Source organism: Seriola dumerili, unplaced genomic scaffold (genome assembly GCF_002260705.1).
Source record: "Seriola dumerili isolate Sdu_G_001 unplaced genomic scaffold, Sdu_1.0 BDQW01000052.1, whole genome shotgun sequence".
Classification (NCBI taxonomy): domain Eukaryota; kingdom Metazoa; phylum Chordata; class Actinopteri; order Carangiformes; family Carangidae; genus Seriola; species Seriola dumerili.
The window spans coordinates 16,755,489-16,776,878 of NW_019174307.1; the positions used below are offsets into that span (position 1 = coordinate 16,755,489).

The window sequence follows — 21,390 nt, forward strand, 5'->3', positions numbered from 1 at the left end:
TTATTTTCACATGCAAACTATATTCGAACTTTGTGCTGTGTGGTAAACATGATTAAAATAGCTGAGTCAAGGGAGGGTGGGGGGTGGTGGGGGGGTGGGGGTCAGGTCATTTTTGATTTAACGTAGCTTTGGTTTTAGTGGCCAGCAATCTGTGGGCCCCGCCACCTATCGCACTCATTCTTCCACACATAGTCTACATACCGCGGAGGATACGGAAATGTACTGCGCAGTGGCTGTAAAAGAGGATTTCATTCACGCCTCTTTCTGGGTTTCTACAAGAAAATTAAGCTTTTGTTTCATGACCGCATGGATAAGGCAGCTCATTACCCACTTGGAGAAATTTACCTTGTATAGCGCTGTGCCCAATAATCCCTCAAATGCCTTGAAGTTCAGGTAAGGCCCATCATAGAAACGGTCACACTGAGCTCTTCTGCCAAGCCAGTAAATGGTGATCAATACCTGGAAAGAGGAAATCAGACAGTTTACTACACAAATCATACATGCCTGTGAATGAAAATGAATGATTACCAGACAGAACACACACACACAAACAAACAAACAAACACACACATCAGATTAAAGCGACACCTTTACCCTCAGTGATGACTGTTCTGTGCAGTGCTAAAGCAGGCGATTGTTATGATAGCTGCAGCCCTACCCTGACACAGGGGTCATATCACCCAGTGCCATGCTCTTGTTTCCAGGCTCATCCAGAATACTCTGCTGCTGTCTGTGTGTGTGTGCATTATTGGCCTGGACAGGTAGATGTAGCGCACTAAAGCAAACAAACGCCTCTAAATCAATGATGCTGGTCCCCCTATTACGCATGAAACGGTTCAAACTGACACGTCAGCGCTTTGGTTTTTTATGACATGCAAGATTTAAAAAAAAAAAAAAAAAAAGATTATTGTTGTATTTGGGGTGTACAGCCGACAAAGATAGGAGGATAAGCCATGATGACGCTGTGATGAGAGACGAGGTGTCTTCAGCAATGACTTCACTTGCATTTGAACATTTTGAAACAAAATTTATGACTAATGCCACATGTACGGGACAAATATCCCCTCAAAATGACCCACTTTAAAAACACTTAACCCATGTCTCCAGGCTCATTTCACTAAAATGACCAAGTGATCAAATGAATCTTTGGGGTTTTTTTAACCCCCTTTTTCCTCATATTGTTATGGAGATATAAATACCTTGTTTGTTTTTTTCAGGCAGAGCATCAAACTGAAATTCAGTAGAGGAAAAACTCTCCTGTTTCCTCTCATGAACTCATTTACCAAATCTAAGTCAGGGATTAACGTTGAGACTAAATCAATTAATTTTGTGTTACATGTTTTCTGTCAGTCTAATGGTATCTAGGGGCCGTGTTGGAATTATCACGCGTTCTCATTTTAACAGGTTTATCTGTTTGATTCAGTGCGTGAGTGTACGAGGCATTCGTGTGATCTCGGGTTTTAAGACTCACGTAATCGCACCACCCACAGTGTGACTGTGGCTGGGAACCTTTGTTGTCTGTCATCCCCTTATTTCCACTTTTCTACCATTCCCTAAGTAATTTAGGCATAAATGTCCCAAAAATACTAAAAGCTAAATTGAGGTATGACCATCACATATTTGTTGTTGTACATCTAAAAGGTAATAAATATGTATTACATAAAAGTACATTAAATGTTATTGTAGCAATGGTACAAAATGTTTTAGTGGATAAAACTAAGGGATTCTATTCTCTAATGATACATGAAGAAGACTCTAGCTGACACTAAATAAGGTTTTATGTTTTATTATTTCTGAATAAAAAAACAAGACTTAGCTTATATTTTTTCCACTCACATTTTTCAGCCTCCTGTTGGTCTCTTGATGCCTGTGAGAGAAAGAGCAAAAAAAAAAGAGAGGTGTATGCGTATGAGAGAAAATAGACAATAAAAGAACAGAGGGCATGGGTGTTGGGTGTATGTGTTAGGCAGTGAAAGAGCTGGAAACTGAGAGCACAATCCAGACGACTGCCAGCCCTTCACTCACTCACTCTCTCACACAACAACAGAAAGGCAGAGGGCAAAACAAACACACACTTCTGAAATAGAAAAAAAAAAACAAAACAAAAAAACAACACAGCTAAAAAGTGTGGGAACTGAACAAGTTATGTGCGTATTTTTACACTAATTGCAAAATTCAAGTAATTGTAAAAGCATTAGTTAAAGTTTAGGGGCTCAAAAACAGCTCTTGTTTCTGACTCATGATAAAAACTAATGACTGCAGATTTCACATCTGAAAAAACAAACAAACAAGGCTCCACTGTTGGAGCAACAAAGCTTTAAACAGCTACCCAGGGTCCTGCAGGATTGCAGTCATATTTCTGGGGGTTTGACAGTTGACCTAGCAGTCACTAAATCACTTTCTTAGGAAAATGTCAGCTCATTCTTGCTCCCATGAAACCAAACAAAGTTCAGTCTCAACCTGCAAGCCTGCTATTCCCTTTCTCTTGTGTACACTGAGTACCTGAGCACTGAGGCCTATACACAGTGATGAACAGCTACAGCACATACAGCAACCGTAAGGGTGACGGACGAAGATATATAGTCAGATTCACACCTTCTCTGCATACTGCACATTCCTACTGTCATGTGGTAAGACAATAGCCACACACGCCTCTCTACCCACGAACGCTCGGATTTCTTACGGTCTCCTCCCCTCCGGCAATGCCGCCACGGCACCTGCTGAGAATGTGATGCATGTACGGTGGCTCCATCTTATATGACTGCCTGTCAATCAAACATGTTTAAGTTCCTATAGGTTGCTTGGTTTAGGAGGAGGAAACGAAGCAGGGAGATTTAATTCAGGACATAACTTCCATAAAAGTAGGGCAGACAGGCATTGGTGAAAAGTAACTAAGTACATTTACTCAAGTACTGTACTTAATATATCGTATATACTTGTATTTTTACTCCTCTACATTTATCTGACAGCTATGGTTACTTTTTTTTTTTTTTTTTTTAACATTTTACATTAAAAACATTAGATCAGTTTATAAAGCACAACAAATGTATCTGGTCAAATGGTCCTTGACCAGATACATCAATGAAATGCTATCTATGCATTAATGCATTAGTGTTAAAAACAATCTAATGATGTAACAGACTCACAGAGGCCATTTTTCTCAGGGACGGCTACTTTTAATTTCAGCACTCTCAGCTTTGAACCTGCAATAACTGACTTTTCTCTGCCACTTGGCGGCAGCGGAAACAAATTGTTAACAAAACATTCATAATTCAAGAACAAGTTGCTATGGTAAATCTGTTAGCATATATACATGTGCAGCTGTTACAGAGCAACATTATACTATCATTTGGGACTTTGTTCCTGGTTCACCAGCTCGTTGCTAAGTGTGTCTGCCTGTTGTTTGGTGCTGAGCAGGTGGTGTATAGTGGAATTTCAGGTGATAAATCTCTGGTTGTAGCACCTTTAAACATGTTTTGCTTCTACTTCTGTACTTTTACTTTGGTAAAATCTTGAATGCAGAACCTTTACTTGTGACAGAGTATTTTTTTACAATGTTCTTTCTAGTACTTTTACTTATGTAAAGCATCTGAGCACCCCTTCCACCACTGACGGCATTTAACTGGACGGGAAGCAGCTCAACTTTCCCACCAGCATGCGTCATGTCACACCAGGGGTTTCCAGCACTCTAATTCCCCAGTGGTGAAAACTGAAATGGAAGTTTACCAGTTTGGCATATTGCAAATTTATGGACCCAATAAAAGCGGCAGAAGAAAAAAATGCCCTCTCTTTTGTGGCTTGGAACACAATCACAAAGTCTAAGATTATAGCAATGGTAGCTAGGTCCAGAGAATAATGAGCTGTGTACCAAAACTATCACCACATCGCTTCTTGTAATGCTCATTTATAGCTAGTGGTAATAGCTGAACAGAAGAGAAAATAAAAAGGACTATTTTCAGGCCTTAAGAGCCTCAGGACGTTGCTGTAGCCTGTAAGAACCAGCTGAGTGCTCATATGATTGAGAAAAATCAGCGTCACCAGAGATACACAAAAGTTCTTTACAGGGAGCACAGCTTCTGTGAAGTTGTTTTATCAGTTAAATAATCAAATGATATGATGAGAGGAGAAGGAAGCCATTTGTGTTTGTGCATCTTGCACAGATGCAAGTAACAAAGACACTGAAAATTGATCTGATAAACGTGACCACCACATCCCACTTTAATTTAGCTAGAAATTCAATGCATATGATGTCAAATGGATCAAATTCATATCAAAATGTGATCATGTGATTTTTTGTTTTTTTTGTTTTATGCCACACATTTCTTTCTATCCTGGTGTAAATCTACTGAAATTAAAGCTGAGACTCGGCACTTTAATGTAGCGTCCATTATTTCATTTCAAGCTTAATGCTGAAGCTCAGAGCCGGAGGGAACAGAAAATGTGTATCTGTTCAGACACTTAGGCCCTGAACTGCAGGGAAAAAAAAAAAAAAAAGTTTAGGAAGTAAAACAAGGCCGTTCATGGTCATTAAAGCTGCTGATCCCTATCAAACAATGTATACGTGTTGTAAAGTGGGTGGACAGAGCTCTGACAGGAAACCCTCCAGCTTGACAAATTAACAGGATGCTCTCATCGCTTCCACAACACATTCATTTCAGCCATTACCCTCAAGCTCTGCATGTTTACACAGACTTTCACATCATCACACTCTTGCCGAGGTCAAAGGGTAAGAGACCCCATCAGCCAGTGACATCCTTCTCCTTTTGACTTCCAGTGGAAATGCAAAGACACCAGACCACCGTACTCCTGCAAAGCCGACCACCACCGCCGCTACACACATTAACCACACGATGCCAAACATGTGGAAAATATGAGACAGCAAGCCGCTCAACCAAATTAGATGCATAAGACTAGGATTACTTTAATCATTACACCCACAGTAAAAATAGAATTTTCTCACATAACAGGTTTCTGATTGCGTGACACTGTTTTTTGCAAAACTTGAAGTTAATTTGGTTTATCGTGAAGGAGTCATAGATTGTGTTCTGCCAATACAAACCAGAGATGAATAGAAAGACACACAACTGAAGAAACATAAGCCACTATTCAAATGTTAGACAAATACCTTCTCAACGTGAGCCAAAAGAAACAATTTTTCCAATTATGTCAATCACTTCCCTGTGCTATGGCAGAGACTAAATTGTTTAGATCTATAGCGAGACAAAATCTACTGAGAACTGAGACCACAGGATGCGACTCAGACAATGTACAGCCACCAACGAGACCATGGCAGCTCTGCTCCTTTATCCAAAAGACAAACAAACTCAGTACCAAAGCCTTAAATTAATGGGTGCGCATGTACAATTGGAAGCATACCTTTGGAATGAAGATCACTTGTTCTCCTGCATTCATTAACACCACATGTGACATCCTTCATCTATGTTCTTGCATTGTCATGAAATACCTTGGATTCAAACACACACCCAGACGCTCTCAGGAGTCCTCAGACAAGGGGAGAGAGTGTGAATAGAGGAATCAGCTGCGGGTGAGACAGTGTCGGCATCACTTGTGTCGTACTTATCGGAGACACTGCAGCCTCTGTGAGCGAGGACACAGGGTGAGGCTGGCATTTCTCTCTCCGAGTCATCCAAAGAGCACAAATATAACCCTTGTATTGGCCTTTTACAGCCAGGGCCGTGTCCATGGTGTAGGAACTTTATTGGCCGTTCATCATCATTGCTCGTTTGGTTTCACAATCTGCCCACAGTTCACAAAACACTGTAACAAGAAGTGACGGCGGTGCCATATATTAAACTGTGAAACCGGTGCAGTGTGTGCGGTGCCAGCTCACTGAACCACACCCGGAACACTAACACACGAGGGCACTTCATTTGTCTTCCCATGCATTAACTCGTGAGAATGCAGACAACATGCACAAGACGTTACGCACAATATATGTAGGTGTTGAATAAATTCTGATAACGAGCCATGTGGTCTCTCCAAATTTGTCTGTTCCTTCAGAAAAGTTCAAACATTTGGTTTGATCCGCAGCCAGAGATGCCATTGCATAATCCAAATCATGTAATCATACCACATAGCCACTCCTCTCTCTCCATTGTGTAGAAAGACTCACTGACATTCCTTAAAGGACAATAAAATTTGGATGTACATGCCGATCTCGGGCAGTTTCTTTTTTTAAGCTCGGAGAGTAGTCTACCCTTGTCAATAATTTGCCCAATCAAACGGCGGGAACAAGTGAGACTTTGGACTCAACTCAGTGGGGGGATTTGTTCTGTCAGTTAGTGGAGGTCAAACGCTGGACACATTCTCAATGGTGCAATGAGAAAAAAATATATAGATTTCTTTTTTCCTTTAGAAATTTAAAAACGGTAAAACTACAGTGTAAAAGTACTTCATTACAAGTAATGAATGTTCAAAATGTACTCAAGTAAAAGTACAGAAGTATTATCAATAAAATATAATGAAAACCTGCAATAACTGACCCCTTTCACACTGTTACATTGTTTTTACAATTGGTATTTGATAAATTGTTTTTAGAAAAATATCGATTATAGTCGTTTTGAGTATCAGGGTTATGATTTCATGTAACAATCTAATGATGTACATTAGATTGTTATAATTGACATTAACGTTTAAGCAGTGTTTTAATGTTTAATAGCTAGTGGTGGGTTGTTTAAGTTGTAGCCATGAATCATATTTTATAAGATGATGATTTGTTTTGTATGTAAAATGTTACTGGCAAAGTAACAAGTAACTACAGCTGTCATATAAATGTTGTGGAGTAAAATGTACAATATCTGTCTGTTGTGGGGTATAAAATGGATATACTCAAGTAAAGTGTGAATACCTTGAGTGCAGATATGATCTGCTGTGATTCTTCTAAACCTACTATAATGCTTAGTAAGGAGGAACATAAGGCTGAGGTTCATGTAGCTCACACACTGAAATAAGCGGAATAAGCATGAGAATTCCCTTGCAAGCACAATGTCACAGCATAATGTGTAGCAGCGCAGGATAATGACGGGTGCATCCTTAGTCCCACGCTCTGTAATTTCCACCTGCAAAGCCAGATGTCCTGTTTAAGAGTTAGCTCTGTGACGAATGGCACTTGTTAAAATACACGCAGAGCTCAAATAATCCGCTGACATTTTGCGCCATTAGGGAAAATCTAGCGTGTTCTAGAGTCATAGTCGTCCTCCAACCTGGAGTCCACGCTGCTGAATTTCCAAATGGCAGTTTGAGGATCTAAACGAAGTGGATAAGTTAAATAGAACATTTTTAGATGCCATGATTCATCCACAGCACTCTAGTGCCCTCATTTCCTGGGCAGCTGCTACAGTTGGTCTAAAGTAGCCGGTGAATCATAGTCTCCGATGATGAATCAGATTCAGTCTGCTCGTTATTACACCTCTGGGTTTTTGGACTGTGGTTGCACCTGGTTACAGTTCACTGACACATGGTTGATGTGAGGGAATCTTCTAGAGCACATCACCCAGCAACCTACAGTCTTTGTATATCTCTATCACAAGAGTTTGTCATTGATATTACAAATGTGATACTGAACGTGTTTGCAGCTGATAAACGTCTTTATCAGAAAGCAGGTTTCACAACACACAAGGCAATAGAGCACTATGCACTGCAGATGGTGGTGAGGCCAATACAACGACGACTGCAAAGCTCAAAGGTCAGAACAGACATTCAATAATCTTTTATGGCTGTCGGAACAACACAAGCGAGTGTGAATTAGGCTGTCCTCTCAGCACACTTTGCTACAGCCAATATCTGACTCCAGCTTAGAGCAAAGAGAAAGATACTGGCCTTGGAAATATACAAACTATCAATGTGTGAAATTCAGCATTTCTAAATTCAGCAGTCCTGAATTTAGTCTGAAACACTGTTGGATCAGTTTCTTAAAAACATTTGGGCTGCAGCTAAAATTTATTTTCTATTGATCAATATATCATTTAGTTGGTCCATAAAAAGTCAGAAAATTTGCCCCTTTGCTATCATCAAGATATTTTGGCTACTATCAGAAGACAAGCAGATATTCACATTTGAGAGGCTGGAACCAGACTTAAACAATCAATTGATTATCAAAATAGTTGCTGATTCTTTTTCTGTCAGCCAACGACTGATTGACTTTAAATATCAATAAGTCACACTTTCATTGTTTTGCACCATTCCTTCAGGTTAGTGCAGGTACAAACCGATTTGGGAAGCAAATGCTCGGCATACACAGATATATGATCACAGTTGAATAAAAATGATACAAATAAAGTAGAAGTAGAAGTAGAAGTACATAAAAGACAAGGAGATGGCATAAAATAAATGATGATTGCTTGAAACTGTATGTGTGGGTTTTGCCAGGAAAATCAAATACCAGTCGTTGTGGAAAGCAACAGAATAACAACCTGATTGCTGCTGCAAACGGAGAACAGGGAAGCTGAGCAAAGCACCTGTCAGACTGGGTTTAAGGGAGTGGATGGTTGGACACACACCAGGGGCAAAGACAGCTGATAGAAACAACTTTCTCGCTCTCTCTCTCTCACTCTGTGTGTGTGCATGTGGTGTGCTGTGCTCATTTGCGTAGTGTCTGATAAGCAACAGTGAAATAATTCCATTGGTTGCCTGCAGCCTTGTTTGGGATTATCTCCTCGTGTTACTCTCTGTGTGCCATCTCTCTCTCTGTGCATAAGTCATAAATACTGCAGCTGGGGAACCACATAATTGTGTCCATAAACACATATACCTCTACTTTTTCTTTATCTTGTGCAAAGTCTTTAGTGAATAGAACTCTTGGCCCAGTGCAAATATGCTGCATTCAAAAAAAACAAAAAACAAGACTGACTTAAAGATGTCCTCCATATATTTCATCAAGACCGAGTCATTGCTGCTCTCACTCAACAGTGAGAGCAGCTGCAGGAGGTGAGCATTAGCATGCTGCGGCAGCAAACCAAGACACTAAAAACTATTTACTGCACTGTCTTCTCCTTTGAATGAACCGATCCCTTCACAAACCCCACATAAGACATGGTGACAAATCCACAACCTCGGCCGATAACCGCACTCAAACTTTCTCATGCACACACACCAACTAGGTGGGGTGGGGGAGAATGTACTAGACGGAGACAACAAACTATTAAAAGCTCCTCCACCATGAGTCCTGATACCATTCCAATCAATCCTGCTTGTCAAAGTCACCCTCAGGTCCTAAAAATAGGACTGCGAGACCCCTCTGACCAAACCCCCGCACGCAGGCAGACATGGTGTCAAAGAGCTGAGCTGTGGTATACTCAGAAAAGTGGGCATGGGGGTTTAGTATTACACGTTTGAAAGATTTCATGCAAAAAAAGACTGTGATCCACAGAAAACACATTGTTTCAAAATACAGGGTGAAATACAGTTCAGGTCAGTTGATAACACTGTGTCTCAGAGTTAGTTTTAGTTCACTTTTGTTTTGGTTGTGCCGTATAACTGTAAGTATCCTTTTCCCGCATTGTGAATGTCATTTCGAAACATGTCAATTACTGTAAATATTGCGGTATAAGAAAACACACAGGGCATAAGGCCCATAAAAGAATTATCTTTGTATTTATGACACTGAATCAGACATGCAGTGAATAATATTGCTGTATCTGCTGTATGAGAAGGTGTGTCTTTGATAAAAGACGGGCAGATTTGTTTATTTAGTTCATATTCCGGGGCATGTACAGTACATCTGCCTCCGTCTTTGTGACAAATGCGGTTTCGACATCACTGTTAAGAGTGATACAGGAATCAATGACAGAGTCTTGGGTGGATCATGGCATCATATCAAAAAAACCTCCAAACTGACAACGCTAAGTGACACAGAGCTGAGAGAAAGAGCAGGTTTTTGAGAAGCCAACAACTTCACGAAATCACCTTGCATTGTTTTACCAACTGTGACATATTTGCCATTCAGTGCCGATCTAATCCTAGTTTAACAGCCTGCAGGTACTATGGATGGACTGTGCTCTGCCTTACCCTGCTCCCTCCTGAAGGCACACTTGTGTAAAAACTGAACAGGTTGTTCGACATACCGCATTTCTCTCTGCCCGGGATGAAATTAACAAAAGACCAACTATCTAAAACTGAAAAATACTGTGTACAACACATCATGAAATGTCTGTCCTGCGTTGCTAACGCTAACACTGCTGTTTTTGTGACTGAGGCGATAATTTGCTAAACTTGCGCAGGCAGTAGGCGAATCTAGACATCCTCCTTCGCTCTGCTGACTTGTGGTGTTTCATCCATTGTTCCCTCCATCATATTACAAACACGCAGTGCCGTGCTTCAACAGGTGCTCAGAGCATACATCCACCCTGAAAATAGTGCCGACCTCTTTTAACACCTCTGCAGTTAACTTGAATCATGCCTGACATGAGGAGACATGTGCCCTGAAATACTGAACAGTGTGAAACATTCATCCTTACTGCGCAAAAGAATGGAAGCTAAAATAGAAACTTAAGAGGATGGTTATGAGTTGGTGTCAGAAGACCTCATCTCTGTGAACGGCAAGGATGGTATCACAGTGTTAGTACCAACAGTTTACAAGGCTCAAAAGATACTTACTTGACTGTAACTCTTGTGGATAAATCCTGAAGATCTCCGGGGTGAAAGAGCTGTGCTTCTTTTAGTCCGAGCTTCCCGCAGGCCTTGAGGAAGACGTTAAGGTTGTCCTGGACAAAGAACAGAGCAAGGATGAGGGTTGTCCACCTTCAGAGGCAAAGAATAATCACTGAAGAATTCTCTGGCAAGGACACAGCCTACAACTCATTGCTTCCAAAGTTCATATCACCAGAGAATAGAGACGGATGGGGAGGAGCATGTGTGGAGCAAGTCAGTAGTGACCCAGTGCAGAACACACACAAACACACATGCAGGGGGGGAGCGGCTGCGTGACAGGAGCTGACTGACAGCAGCAAAGCTACCTGTGGGCTGGGTAAGGGTGGGGACAAAGCCAAAACCAGGAAGGATGACATCAGAGCTTTGCACAAGTTCCACCCAACCGGCCATGCGAGTGCAAAGCTGACACACACAGGAGCACATTGCCTGCTGTCGTCCTCTTCTTCTCACACCCTGAAACTGTCCCCTCCCCTCCCTGCCAAGCCCTTTACTCGAGAATACCTGTGGAATCTGTGGGGTGGTGGAGTATTTTGGAGACATTTGGTTGCTATGAAACATGAGGTCGTGTGATTGAAACTGACAAATATTTCCCGGAGGCAACTCACGAGGACATGGGAGTGGAAGGACGGTTTCTCATTCTCCTTCCTCCTTATTTAATATCAGATTAAAAAATATATATATATACAGTATATACAGTATACTGTATGTGCACATGATTCATGCAGATCTGAAAGTGTAGTGTAAGATAGCAAAAATACATGTTGCTCTATGAATATACACACATCTCATGCATTTCAAACAAATCTTAACCACAGTAGCACCATTCCTCTCTGGGGTTATGACTTTTCCAGTTGTAATCCCGTCAGTCTTGTTTATAAGTCTGCACTTCCCATTGGGACAGCATTGCTTAAGAGGGTTTCATGTAATGACACATGGTTTCAACATGGGCTGGAATGATTAAGGGGTAGCTTGTTCTAAATTTAAATGGCAAACATGCTTATTAGCAAATGGTAGGAGAGAGCTGACCTCTCAGTGCAGGCTTCTCTTGCTGACAGCTTTGCTTGTCCCTTGACAGCACTTTGAAGGGCCCTACAGGTCACTGTGGGCCCCCACAGGTCAAGGATCAAACACCCCTTCCTTTACATGGAGGCAACGGGGGTCGCTGTTTATTCATTACAGTAAGGAGTTTCTCATCTCGTGCTTTGTCTTGGTAATAAACAATGATAATGTACTCTTCCAGACTGAAACAGAACAGTACTGAGCAACTGACTTAATTACATTGCAAATTAAAAGAAAGTGAGAACTTCCCTCTCATCATAGTTCATGTGTAGCCTACATTTTACAGTGACACTGAATTTCTGACCTACTTATTGAATGAGTACAGCATGTACAGTCAGAAATATCAAAGTATATACGACTGCTGCTTATATGACATCTTACCTTCCTGGCCTTACCATTAATTAACATGCTGAGGGCAGTTAATTAATAAGACAGCAGTAACAACATTACATGTCTTTAAGTGCAAGTACTCTGCATGTTAGATATGATTATAGACTGACACGGCTGCTTGACAAACTATGCAATTGTTGCTTTAAAGGAACTACTTGTAAGTTTTGCTATTGCTATATAGCCAGCTGTTTTCTTACCAGTCTTGCCAAGAGCTTCAGCCACTGTTGCATTTACAATACAAGAGGTTATAATATGCCCTCTGAGCAGCACTATTTCTTCAAGGCAGACTGGAAGCTACAGTGACTCGGTATCGGAAAGTGCTAAGATGGTCCAGCTGGACCAGGGCTAGCTGGCTAGCATGCCAACTTCAGTGGAAGAAAAGAAGTGATAGAAATAGAAGCAAAACAAGTTAACACAGCTGGAGACAGCACTTGACAAGTACATGAAGGAAGTTTGATGCTAAACATTTCTTCTAGACTGGTAAGTAAAAAGCTGTTAATGCTAACGTTGGCTATGCAGCAATGGCAAAACTTACAAATAGTTCCTTTATACGAAATTGTTGGTATCTTTGTAAAGTAGGTTCTCGCTACTTGCTCAACCAACATATACGGTGACACCAACATATCTGCAATGAGATAACATCAGCTAATATATCAGCCCGGTAGATTCATTGATCCAGATCTAGATACGCTTTCAATCTTCTAACAGATGCGATCCATAAAAGACTGTGGAGCTTTGTTGACGATATGTAGATGATTATCTCAAGAAGCATTTCCCACATAAGGCCCTGGGTTTCTCCTTGTAAAGCAAAACCTCACCTTGAGCCAATGTAATAAAACCAAATATAAAAGGATAATTAATATCACTTGGTTATGAATGTCATTTCACCTCAAAGAGCATTACGAACTAACTAAAAGCCCCCCCAACAGTCAGTCCCTGAACATGCAGAGATAATGATGTTGAAAGAATGTTATGCTGACTTGTGCCTGCACATAATCCTGCTAAATATGCTGTACCCATCCAGCAGTCTCTAATCCTCTCATGCAGACTTGAGGACCCCGATTAAAGCACTTAACACCAAGAAGCGGAAAGATCTTACTCATCTTACTCAAGGTGACTGATTTGATATAAAAGGATCTTCGTTCTTACTGGTCGCATTGTGGTCACTCTATTTCTTCCACCGCATTCTTTGTCTAAGATAGGCATACTCTACAATTACCCTCAACTGACCCCTAGCACCAAGCAAAGCTATGGTTAAAATATCAGGCTACACATTTTCAAATCCTGTCACAATAAACTGAGAAGAGATGGAATACTTGAAATGTTGCCTCCCCTGAAACAGGCCCAGTAAAGGACCCTCCCGTCCTGACAGTCAGATCCAGTCATAACATGCACCCATACAACACAAACACAGTAACAAAACATGGTAAAATGCCTGTCATTGCACAGATGATTACACAGACATTTAGGTGAGTAAAGACTCCTCAGGGTCATTGAAGCTATTTATCTCCTCCCACTGCTACCTCAACTCACCAAGGAGTTGGTATATGTGGGAACGTCCAGCACCATCTCAATTACAGTGTATTTACAGTGGGCAGAGGCAGATGGAGTAACCTTTAACTCTGTCGCTCTGGCTTAAGCCCAGTGGGCCTCAACTGTAGCCCTCCAGCTTATGTACCGGCTTCCTGCCCAGCACTGGTTAAAAGCAGAACCAGGACCGAACCAGGTTGCCATGACTGAAACCCACAGCTCACAGAGTGATCAACAACGGGCAGAGAAGTGTGCTGACATGGGAAACATTCCCTTGGACACAAGTGAAGCCAAAGAATAGGCCCTGGATCTGGAGCCAATGTTGCTAAATATTCCGCAAAACCAGATTTCCGTTTTTTTTTTCCTCTTTTCCCTCACTGGGCTTTTTATTCTGCTGGAGCTGAAGCCTGGTATGGATTTGGAGTGCTGAAATCTTTCAGATAGCAAAACAAAAACGACAGTGGTGAGGGAGAAAATGTTCATATCTGAGTGTTAATGAGCCGTGTTTGCAAGGACCCTTTCATTCAGCAGTGATTAAAGTCATTCTGTATTTTGCTTTTCTTTTTTTTTTTCTCCACTGCATTTTCCTTCCCTGTGCCTTTTTGAAAATTCGGATACTAGGAGAGTAGAATTTTTCCAGTTCTGTTCTTCTCGGACAACCCCCAGTGCAGACAAGTAGCATACAATAAGATTGCCCCTATGTAGTAATCTGCATCATGTGCTGACAAATGTCTAAACATATACATTAAATGGTTGAATTACGTTTCAGAAAACACAGCTAAATCCCTCATTCCCCAGGTCATCTGTATTTATAGAGATGAGACACAGAGGACCGAGCAATCTTAACAGCACTACTTGACTACTTTGGGAGAAAAGCTATTCTCACAGCACAGCGAGAGTGAGCTAGGTTTGTTTGGAGAGCTCTCCACTTCTCTCCATGTGGTTGGCAGAAACTGATAGCCACAGGCCAACCAGGAGCCTTCACATTTGCGGGAGAATTTATGATCAAGTGGTTTAAAGTTTGTGTCCAAGTCTTGGAAATACCACACCAGTGCTACTGATGTAGGAGATACTTTACCTCATTACCTCAGCAGGTGCCCAGACTGTTATATTACCAACAGTCCAAAACAAACTGGCAGGAAATTTGATTTATGTCATAACACAGATATGATGGTACAGTGTTTTGCACTGCAAATACTATGTTTACTGTTTACATATAGCCTAAGTGCCAGCCTGTTTCTCCTACCGCCAACTTTGTCATTGTCTTTCCAAACATGTTGAGTGTTACTGATCCCACCGACACACACTCCCTGGGTTAGGGTTGGGGTTCTCTATAATTCCTCCAGACAGCTGGACTCAATTACTCCCACAAGAGAGAGCTTTGTGAGGGATGGGTTTAAGGTAGGGTTTTCAACCCTTTACTTCCCGAGAACTTGTATGTTGACACTCCCAAAACATTTATTTCAACTGAGTCACTGTGGCCCCAAATGGCTGGGCCACAAGCTGCTTAAAGTTGGAGATAGTGCCAGGCATGGAAAGGTAAAAAAAAAACTTGATTCAATAACATTGAAATCAACCAAACTCTTCTGACTTCCCATCACTCAATCAGAAACCTAATTATCATACCAGTACAAAGACTTTTTGTTCTAAATACCTTTGATTGAACGCAGCCTCAAGCAAAGCAGACATTATATTTCTGGTGCGCTCAAATGCCGCCAGTGGCCTTTCAAGCCGCTCCACGTTCACTGAACTTATTAGTGTGGATGGATATGAGGCACGACAAGCCACTGAAGCAAACACCTCTCTCTCACTGGCAGCTGTGTCTCAGACCTGTCACCCGTCAGCTCAACTGCTGCATCTTTCTCTGCTTGCTCTTTCACACACCTGCTCCACTACAGACGTTACCTGAACATGAACGCAACGGTGATAAGAGAGAAAACTGTGCACAGAGAAAACTAGGATAAGCTGTTGAGGCTATGTGTTAAGATACCTTTTAAACTACATGTACATGCAATGTCCTATGTCTGACATTAAGGCTTAATTAAAAAAAAAAAGTCAACTTACCAGGCCAGCAATAGGTGTGGGCAGCCTGTTAACCCTCTTTATAATACCAGGCTTGATCTTGTTGATCAGACTGTGAGCAGAAAAAAGAGACAGGACATCAGGGAAAGGAAGGGGGTAAGTGAAAGCACTTGGTCATTGGCTAGACAGGTCTAACTAGCAAGGAACGAACAAAAAGTGTTGCAAAGCCTCTGTGTTGTGTGTTTATGACTCGGTTTAATGGTGGCCACCTGGTTTCAGTTTAGTAAATGGCCAGTGCTGCACCATGATGTAAACAGACGGAGTCCTCTGCTCCTAAAATACACCCTCCTCTACTGAAACTACCCCAAACAAACCTTGAATCGCCACATACTGTATATGCTCAGAAAAAATGTCATGATTTCTAATAGATGACAATGCATTTTTGATTTCATTCAGAAGGATATTGAAAGGGATTCTTAGGACGAAGAAGAAAAAAAATCCTAAATTTCCATAATAATACCAAAAACAAAAAAATAAATAAATAAAGTAAAGACACAGATCTTTTACTAAAGTAAGAGTAATACCACACCAAAAAAGATGATCTGCTACAGGTACAAGTATAACACTCATAAGTAAAATTATAAATGAATTAGCAGCAAAATAGCCTCAGTATAAGGCTGCAACTAATTCTTAGTTTTATTATTGATTTATTTGCTGATTATTTTCTTGGAGTATAAAATAAAAATAAAAAAAGTCTCAATTTTCTAGAGCTCCAGATGCCATCAAAAACCTAAAGATATTCAATTTACTATAATGTAGCAATTTCTCCCATGTCAGAAGCTGAAACAATCAAATGTATTTTCAAAAGAATTTTTGCTTGAAAAATTATTGATTTATTGATTATCAAAATAACTGCCAATTTATTTTCTGTAGATCAACTAATAGATTCATCGACTTTCAGCTCTAATTCAAAGCATTAAAATGACTCATGCTGATTAGCTCCATCCACCATGTTATATTATGACCTATGACATATATTATGTGGTTGCTATTACAGATGCACTAACATGTAATGATGTACCTGGTCAAGGTGGAGGTAATGGGACTACTTTATGTGCCGCTGGCTGGTTAAATCTACTGAATAACAATGCAAAATACAGTACAAGTTGATATATGTTTTACATATGTTTTATACATAAAAATCATAATCTGTCAAGTAGAAAAGAAGTGCAACTGTAGCACCCTTTGCTTATTTTGAGGCTAAATAATTTGTTAAGGCAAGTGTTTTGTGCAGCTGTCTCAGCAGACAGAGGGTGGAGGGTGGAGGGGGTTGGGGGTGGTGGAGGACATAAGACTGCACAGGCTAGCAGGACATGTGAAGAAAGAATGCAAAAAGGCATTTGGGTTCAAGTTAGTCATTCAGCAGTGAAACAACAGAAAGCTGTAATAATATCATAATATAATATACACTGCAAGCTAAGTGGGATATAATCAAGTGCGCGTCCCACGCCAAATTCCTTGCCAAATAGTTGTGATAAGTTAACCACAACACAATGGGAATGGAAGCGGATTGTTGAGGTGAAAGCGATGTAATCTCTGTTTTCCTCTTCCTCATGCTGAGAAAACATGAACAGCTCTCTGAATGAAAGTGTCTCTGTTGTTCTCAGAGAGAAAGAGAGAGAGAGAGAGAGAGAGAGGGAGAGGGATGGAGAAAGAGAGAGAGAGAGAGAGAGAGCAAAGAGTGGAGTCAGGCTCAAATCAGTAGAATGAGGGGCTTCTTCTCTGAACCATTGCCAATAGAGGTTTGGAAGATTCTCCATGGGCTGCTGGTAATTACAGCTTCCTGCTGATTCGTGCAAATCACATCACTGTGTCCATCTAACACTGCTGCCCACATACAAATGTATAAAGGGACATGATGCTAACCTTCTTTCTCACACATACACACACATCCCTGATCTGAGAAAAGCCACAACACCACAACTCTTAGAAGAGCAGTTGGTGAATCAATGAGAAAGCCAGCGCTGCAAAGATAAATTTGTTTCTCTAACTCATCAAGACTCTTGATGCACCCAGGCTAATGAGAAAGCAGGGTGCCCTGGCTCTCCGATGTGGTTTCAGCTGGAAGATTTCCATTCACTACACGGTTTTTCACAGCTCTCATTAAAGTGAAGATGGTAATCTGCCTGTCCACAGATTTGTAACATCTGTCAAACAGACAGCACAACTCCTCTTGAAATAGATCACACTTTATATTCTCAAACAAGATCACAGAGGGCAGATCTGACACTGGAAATATCAAAACAGCTACATAATACAGCCTCTATTGTGCTGTCTTGAAACACTGGCTCACTTTGTATGGCTGAAACAAACAAACAGTGACCCGGCAGGGGGTCTGCCTGGGAAATATCAGTGACACTTACATTGGAGCGCAGACCTGGAGGAGAGCAGAGGGCTTCCGTATGAATGAGTGGCTTAAGAGAGGTGCCTGGGAAAAGCAGGGTACTTACTCACACAGCAGAACGCCATTCTCCAGCGCTGATCGGAAGTCGTTGTTCCCAAATTTTTTCTTGGTTACTGCCTGGAAAGAAAGGGATACAAAAACAGTGAGCAAAATGGCAAGGAGGGCTGGGTGAGGAGAGGAGGCGGGGGTTTGTGTGCGTGTGGTGTGGTTGGGAGGCTGGAGAAGAAAGGTAGGATGTTGAGAACAGTAGAAGAGGAAGTAAGAGGTATTTCCTCCTGAGTTCCTACGGTGTCTCTGGAACAGAGTTGAGCACAACCCTTCAGGTATTCCTCAGGATCGGCTTCGGGTTCTTCTCACTTTAACGCTAAAAGCCGCTGGTACACAGGAGGGCTGTGCTAAAACTGTGCTGGAGCCAGGCTGCCCAAGCCGCAAGGCTATGGTAGCATCTGGAGTGCTGGAGGAACACAGCGCTGTGTTATAGCCTCATGCCTTTCCCATGATCTCAAACCACCACTGCAGGAACACCAAGAGCCATTATGCAGGCAAACATACAAACACTGCATGCATGACGTGCAGCTGTACACACTTAAACACACACATATATACAGTGCGCACACAAATTTAAACAATATCTTTGATTGTGAACATAACACTTGTCTGTACATTTTAACATCTACAATCTGTATCCGTTTATTTACATATACAACCTGTATTTCCACTAAAAGGCAATAATAGGGTTGTCTTTTGTTTTCATGTGAAACTGCACCTTTGTTGTGGGATATCAAATTCATGCTGATGGGCCGTCCTTAAGAGAGCTTCCTGTTGTGTTTTGTTGGAATGTTTCCACCATCAACTTCTTGACCAATCAGCGCCTGAGCTACTGAATCCAGCGCACATGGCTACATTAGGCAACGATTAGAGTACAGTGTGCTGCTATCAGCTCTGAACAATCCTTTATATTTCTGATTTTACGGAATGTCACAAGTTGTGCATCTGATTGAGCATCAAAATACATAATTATAGATAATTATGGATGGACATACATGATTTCTGCATAGTAAGTGGAGTAGTTTATGAGTAAATATTAAAAAAAAAGTTCCTAAATGTCTCATCCTGCAGTGTCTAGAAAACTTTTAAAAAAAATCCTGGATCTGGATCTTTACCAAACACTGTTGACTTGTCTCTTGGCCCACAGCCCCGACTCCCCCAAAATATTTGATGTCAATCAGTTTTTGAGATATCCTGCTAAACTATCCACTAACAGTCAAACAAACAAACTGGGCTGAAAACGGGACGTCCTCTGCAGAGGTTGTAATCACACTGGCAGCCTGACTTTTGTTGTTGCAGAATAAGTTCTGTAACAGATGATGAAACTCAAAACAAAGGTAGAGTAGAGATTTGATAATATGTAACACACACAGACACACACACATGCACGCATGCACGCACGCACGCACGCACGCACGCACGCACGCACGCACGCACGCACGCACGCACGCACGCACGCACGCATGCACGTAAACAAAGCAAAACGAGTTGGACAGGTTGTGCCAACCAAATTGGTCAAATGCTACTTGGTTCAGGGCTTTTGTGCCTTTTCCTTTCAGGGGAAAAGGCACAAAAGCTGGGACAATTGCTGACATAGCTGAGTACAACCCGTCACTTTTAAAGAGGACAGGAGAAACTGGAGCAATAGGAAAGATTGAGGGGAAGACACTATCATTATTTTCAAAGTACACCTCACAGCACACCCTGAGTAACCTGAGATGGGCACGGCCTCAAATACCCATCATGCCAAGAGAATTACACCATGTTGTAATACATGAATAAGATTAAAGCCTTGACACAACAGTTGTCAGTCTTTCGGTACAATGCGCAATGTAATCGAGCTATTGTTGGGAAATATTTGTTTTTCTTTACAAAACATACCAAGATCTTGACCTACTCCTCCTTCCTTACCAAAAATACAATCATAACCAGACACCGAAAAAACACAAAACAGGAATACACACAGACACGCAAAGCTCAGCACAAACACACACACACACACACACACACACACACACTCTCACACAGAGCAAACAGGCTTTACAGTACAGTGTATTGTCAGTCAGGCACTGCAGTTGGCATATGAAATCCTGACCCCTACTGTTCTATGCACGCGGGGGCAGCAGCTGCGATTCACACACACGCAAACAAACCATACAGGTGGAACAGGACACAATGAGTTTCTCTCTTACGAAAAAGGCATTTGTTGCTTTGACATCTTTTTTTTTTTTTCCTTCACACTAATTGAAGTGACGTCAGCCAAACAGAGTGAATGGGTTAATTAAGATATTATCTCCTTGTCCAAGTGTGTAAGTTGGGACCCACCCTGGCACTAAGCCGGCTGTAACAGAATACTTTTCTCCTCTCTATCCTCAACATTAGAGGTATTAACTCCCCTCAGATCCAGCCTGCTGTGCCCCCTTTCTCTCTCTCTCTCTCTCTCTCTCTCTCGCTCTCTCTCTCTCCTGTTGAACCTGCCATGTGGGATAACAACTCTAATCTGCAGCAACATACTGCTGCTCTGATTTAAGAGGGAGATTTAAGGCAGGCAGGAGCAGAGATTTCAAAAACAGCTTGCCTTCCTGCGAACCCACCCTCGCTCCCCTCAAGAATGTGCTGCTGAACGTGATGAGGAACTGAGTCTCATGATAACCTCCCCCCCCCCACACACACACACACACACACATACACACACACACATTAATGGTGGTGCCCAGAGTTCATTATGGGTTCTTAGAGTGTTCTGGTACATGTGTGAAATTAATTATTATTATTGCAGTGAACCAAGAATGGGGTCTTGGTAGAAGACAAATAATCGGAGGAATTGAGGAGTCTCTTTGGGTCCATGACCACAGCTATTGTTTATTCATGCCGGGCACTGAGGCAAATCAGTATTCAAGGTTTGTGCAGATACAGCCCCCCCCCCCAATTTAATTGTTCCTAAATCATCGGAGGGCAACGCGGACATTATCCAAATATTTCAGGGTTCTGACTCAAGACAAATATACCACTACGGAAGCCATTAGTACCGACACCATCAACGTATCGGAAAAATAGAACTACACTGACATGTAACTGTAACTGAACGGTTTCTTGTGTGAGGTCCTGCTTCCCGTGAGTATGTCCGAATGCATGAGGCCCGGTTTCTAATTGCTCTCTATGAAAACAGTCAAAAAAAATCCCTGAACGGTGTTACAGTGAGGTGACTA

At 41.6% G+C, this 21,390-nt stretch overlaps 1 protein-coding gene across 8 annotated transcripts in view; it reads right to left on the reverse strand.

Moving 5' to 3' along the window:
* The window catches only part of lmo7 (LIM domain 7), a 48,611-nt gene that overhangs the window by 24,069 nt on the left and 3,152 nt on the right, over positions 1-21,390 (reverse strand). For all 8 annotated transcript variants that reach the window (XM_022740781.1, XM_022740785.1, XM_022740786.1 and 5 more), the window contains exons 2-6: positions 18,180-18,250; positions 15,712-15,781; positions 10,615-10,721; positions 1,837-1,867; positions 346-459 (exon numbers count right to left, since the gene is read on the reverse strand). In XM_022740781.1, the coding sequence (XP_022596502.1) occupies positions 346-459; positions 1,837-1,867; positions 10,615-10,721; positions 15,712-15,781; positions 18,180-18,250 (393 nt within the window). The remainder of the gene's footprint in view (positions 1-345; positions 460-1,836; positions 1,868-10,614; positions 10,722-15,711; positions 15,782-18,179; positions 18,251-21,390) is intronic.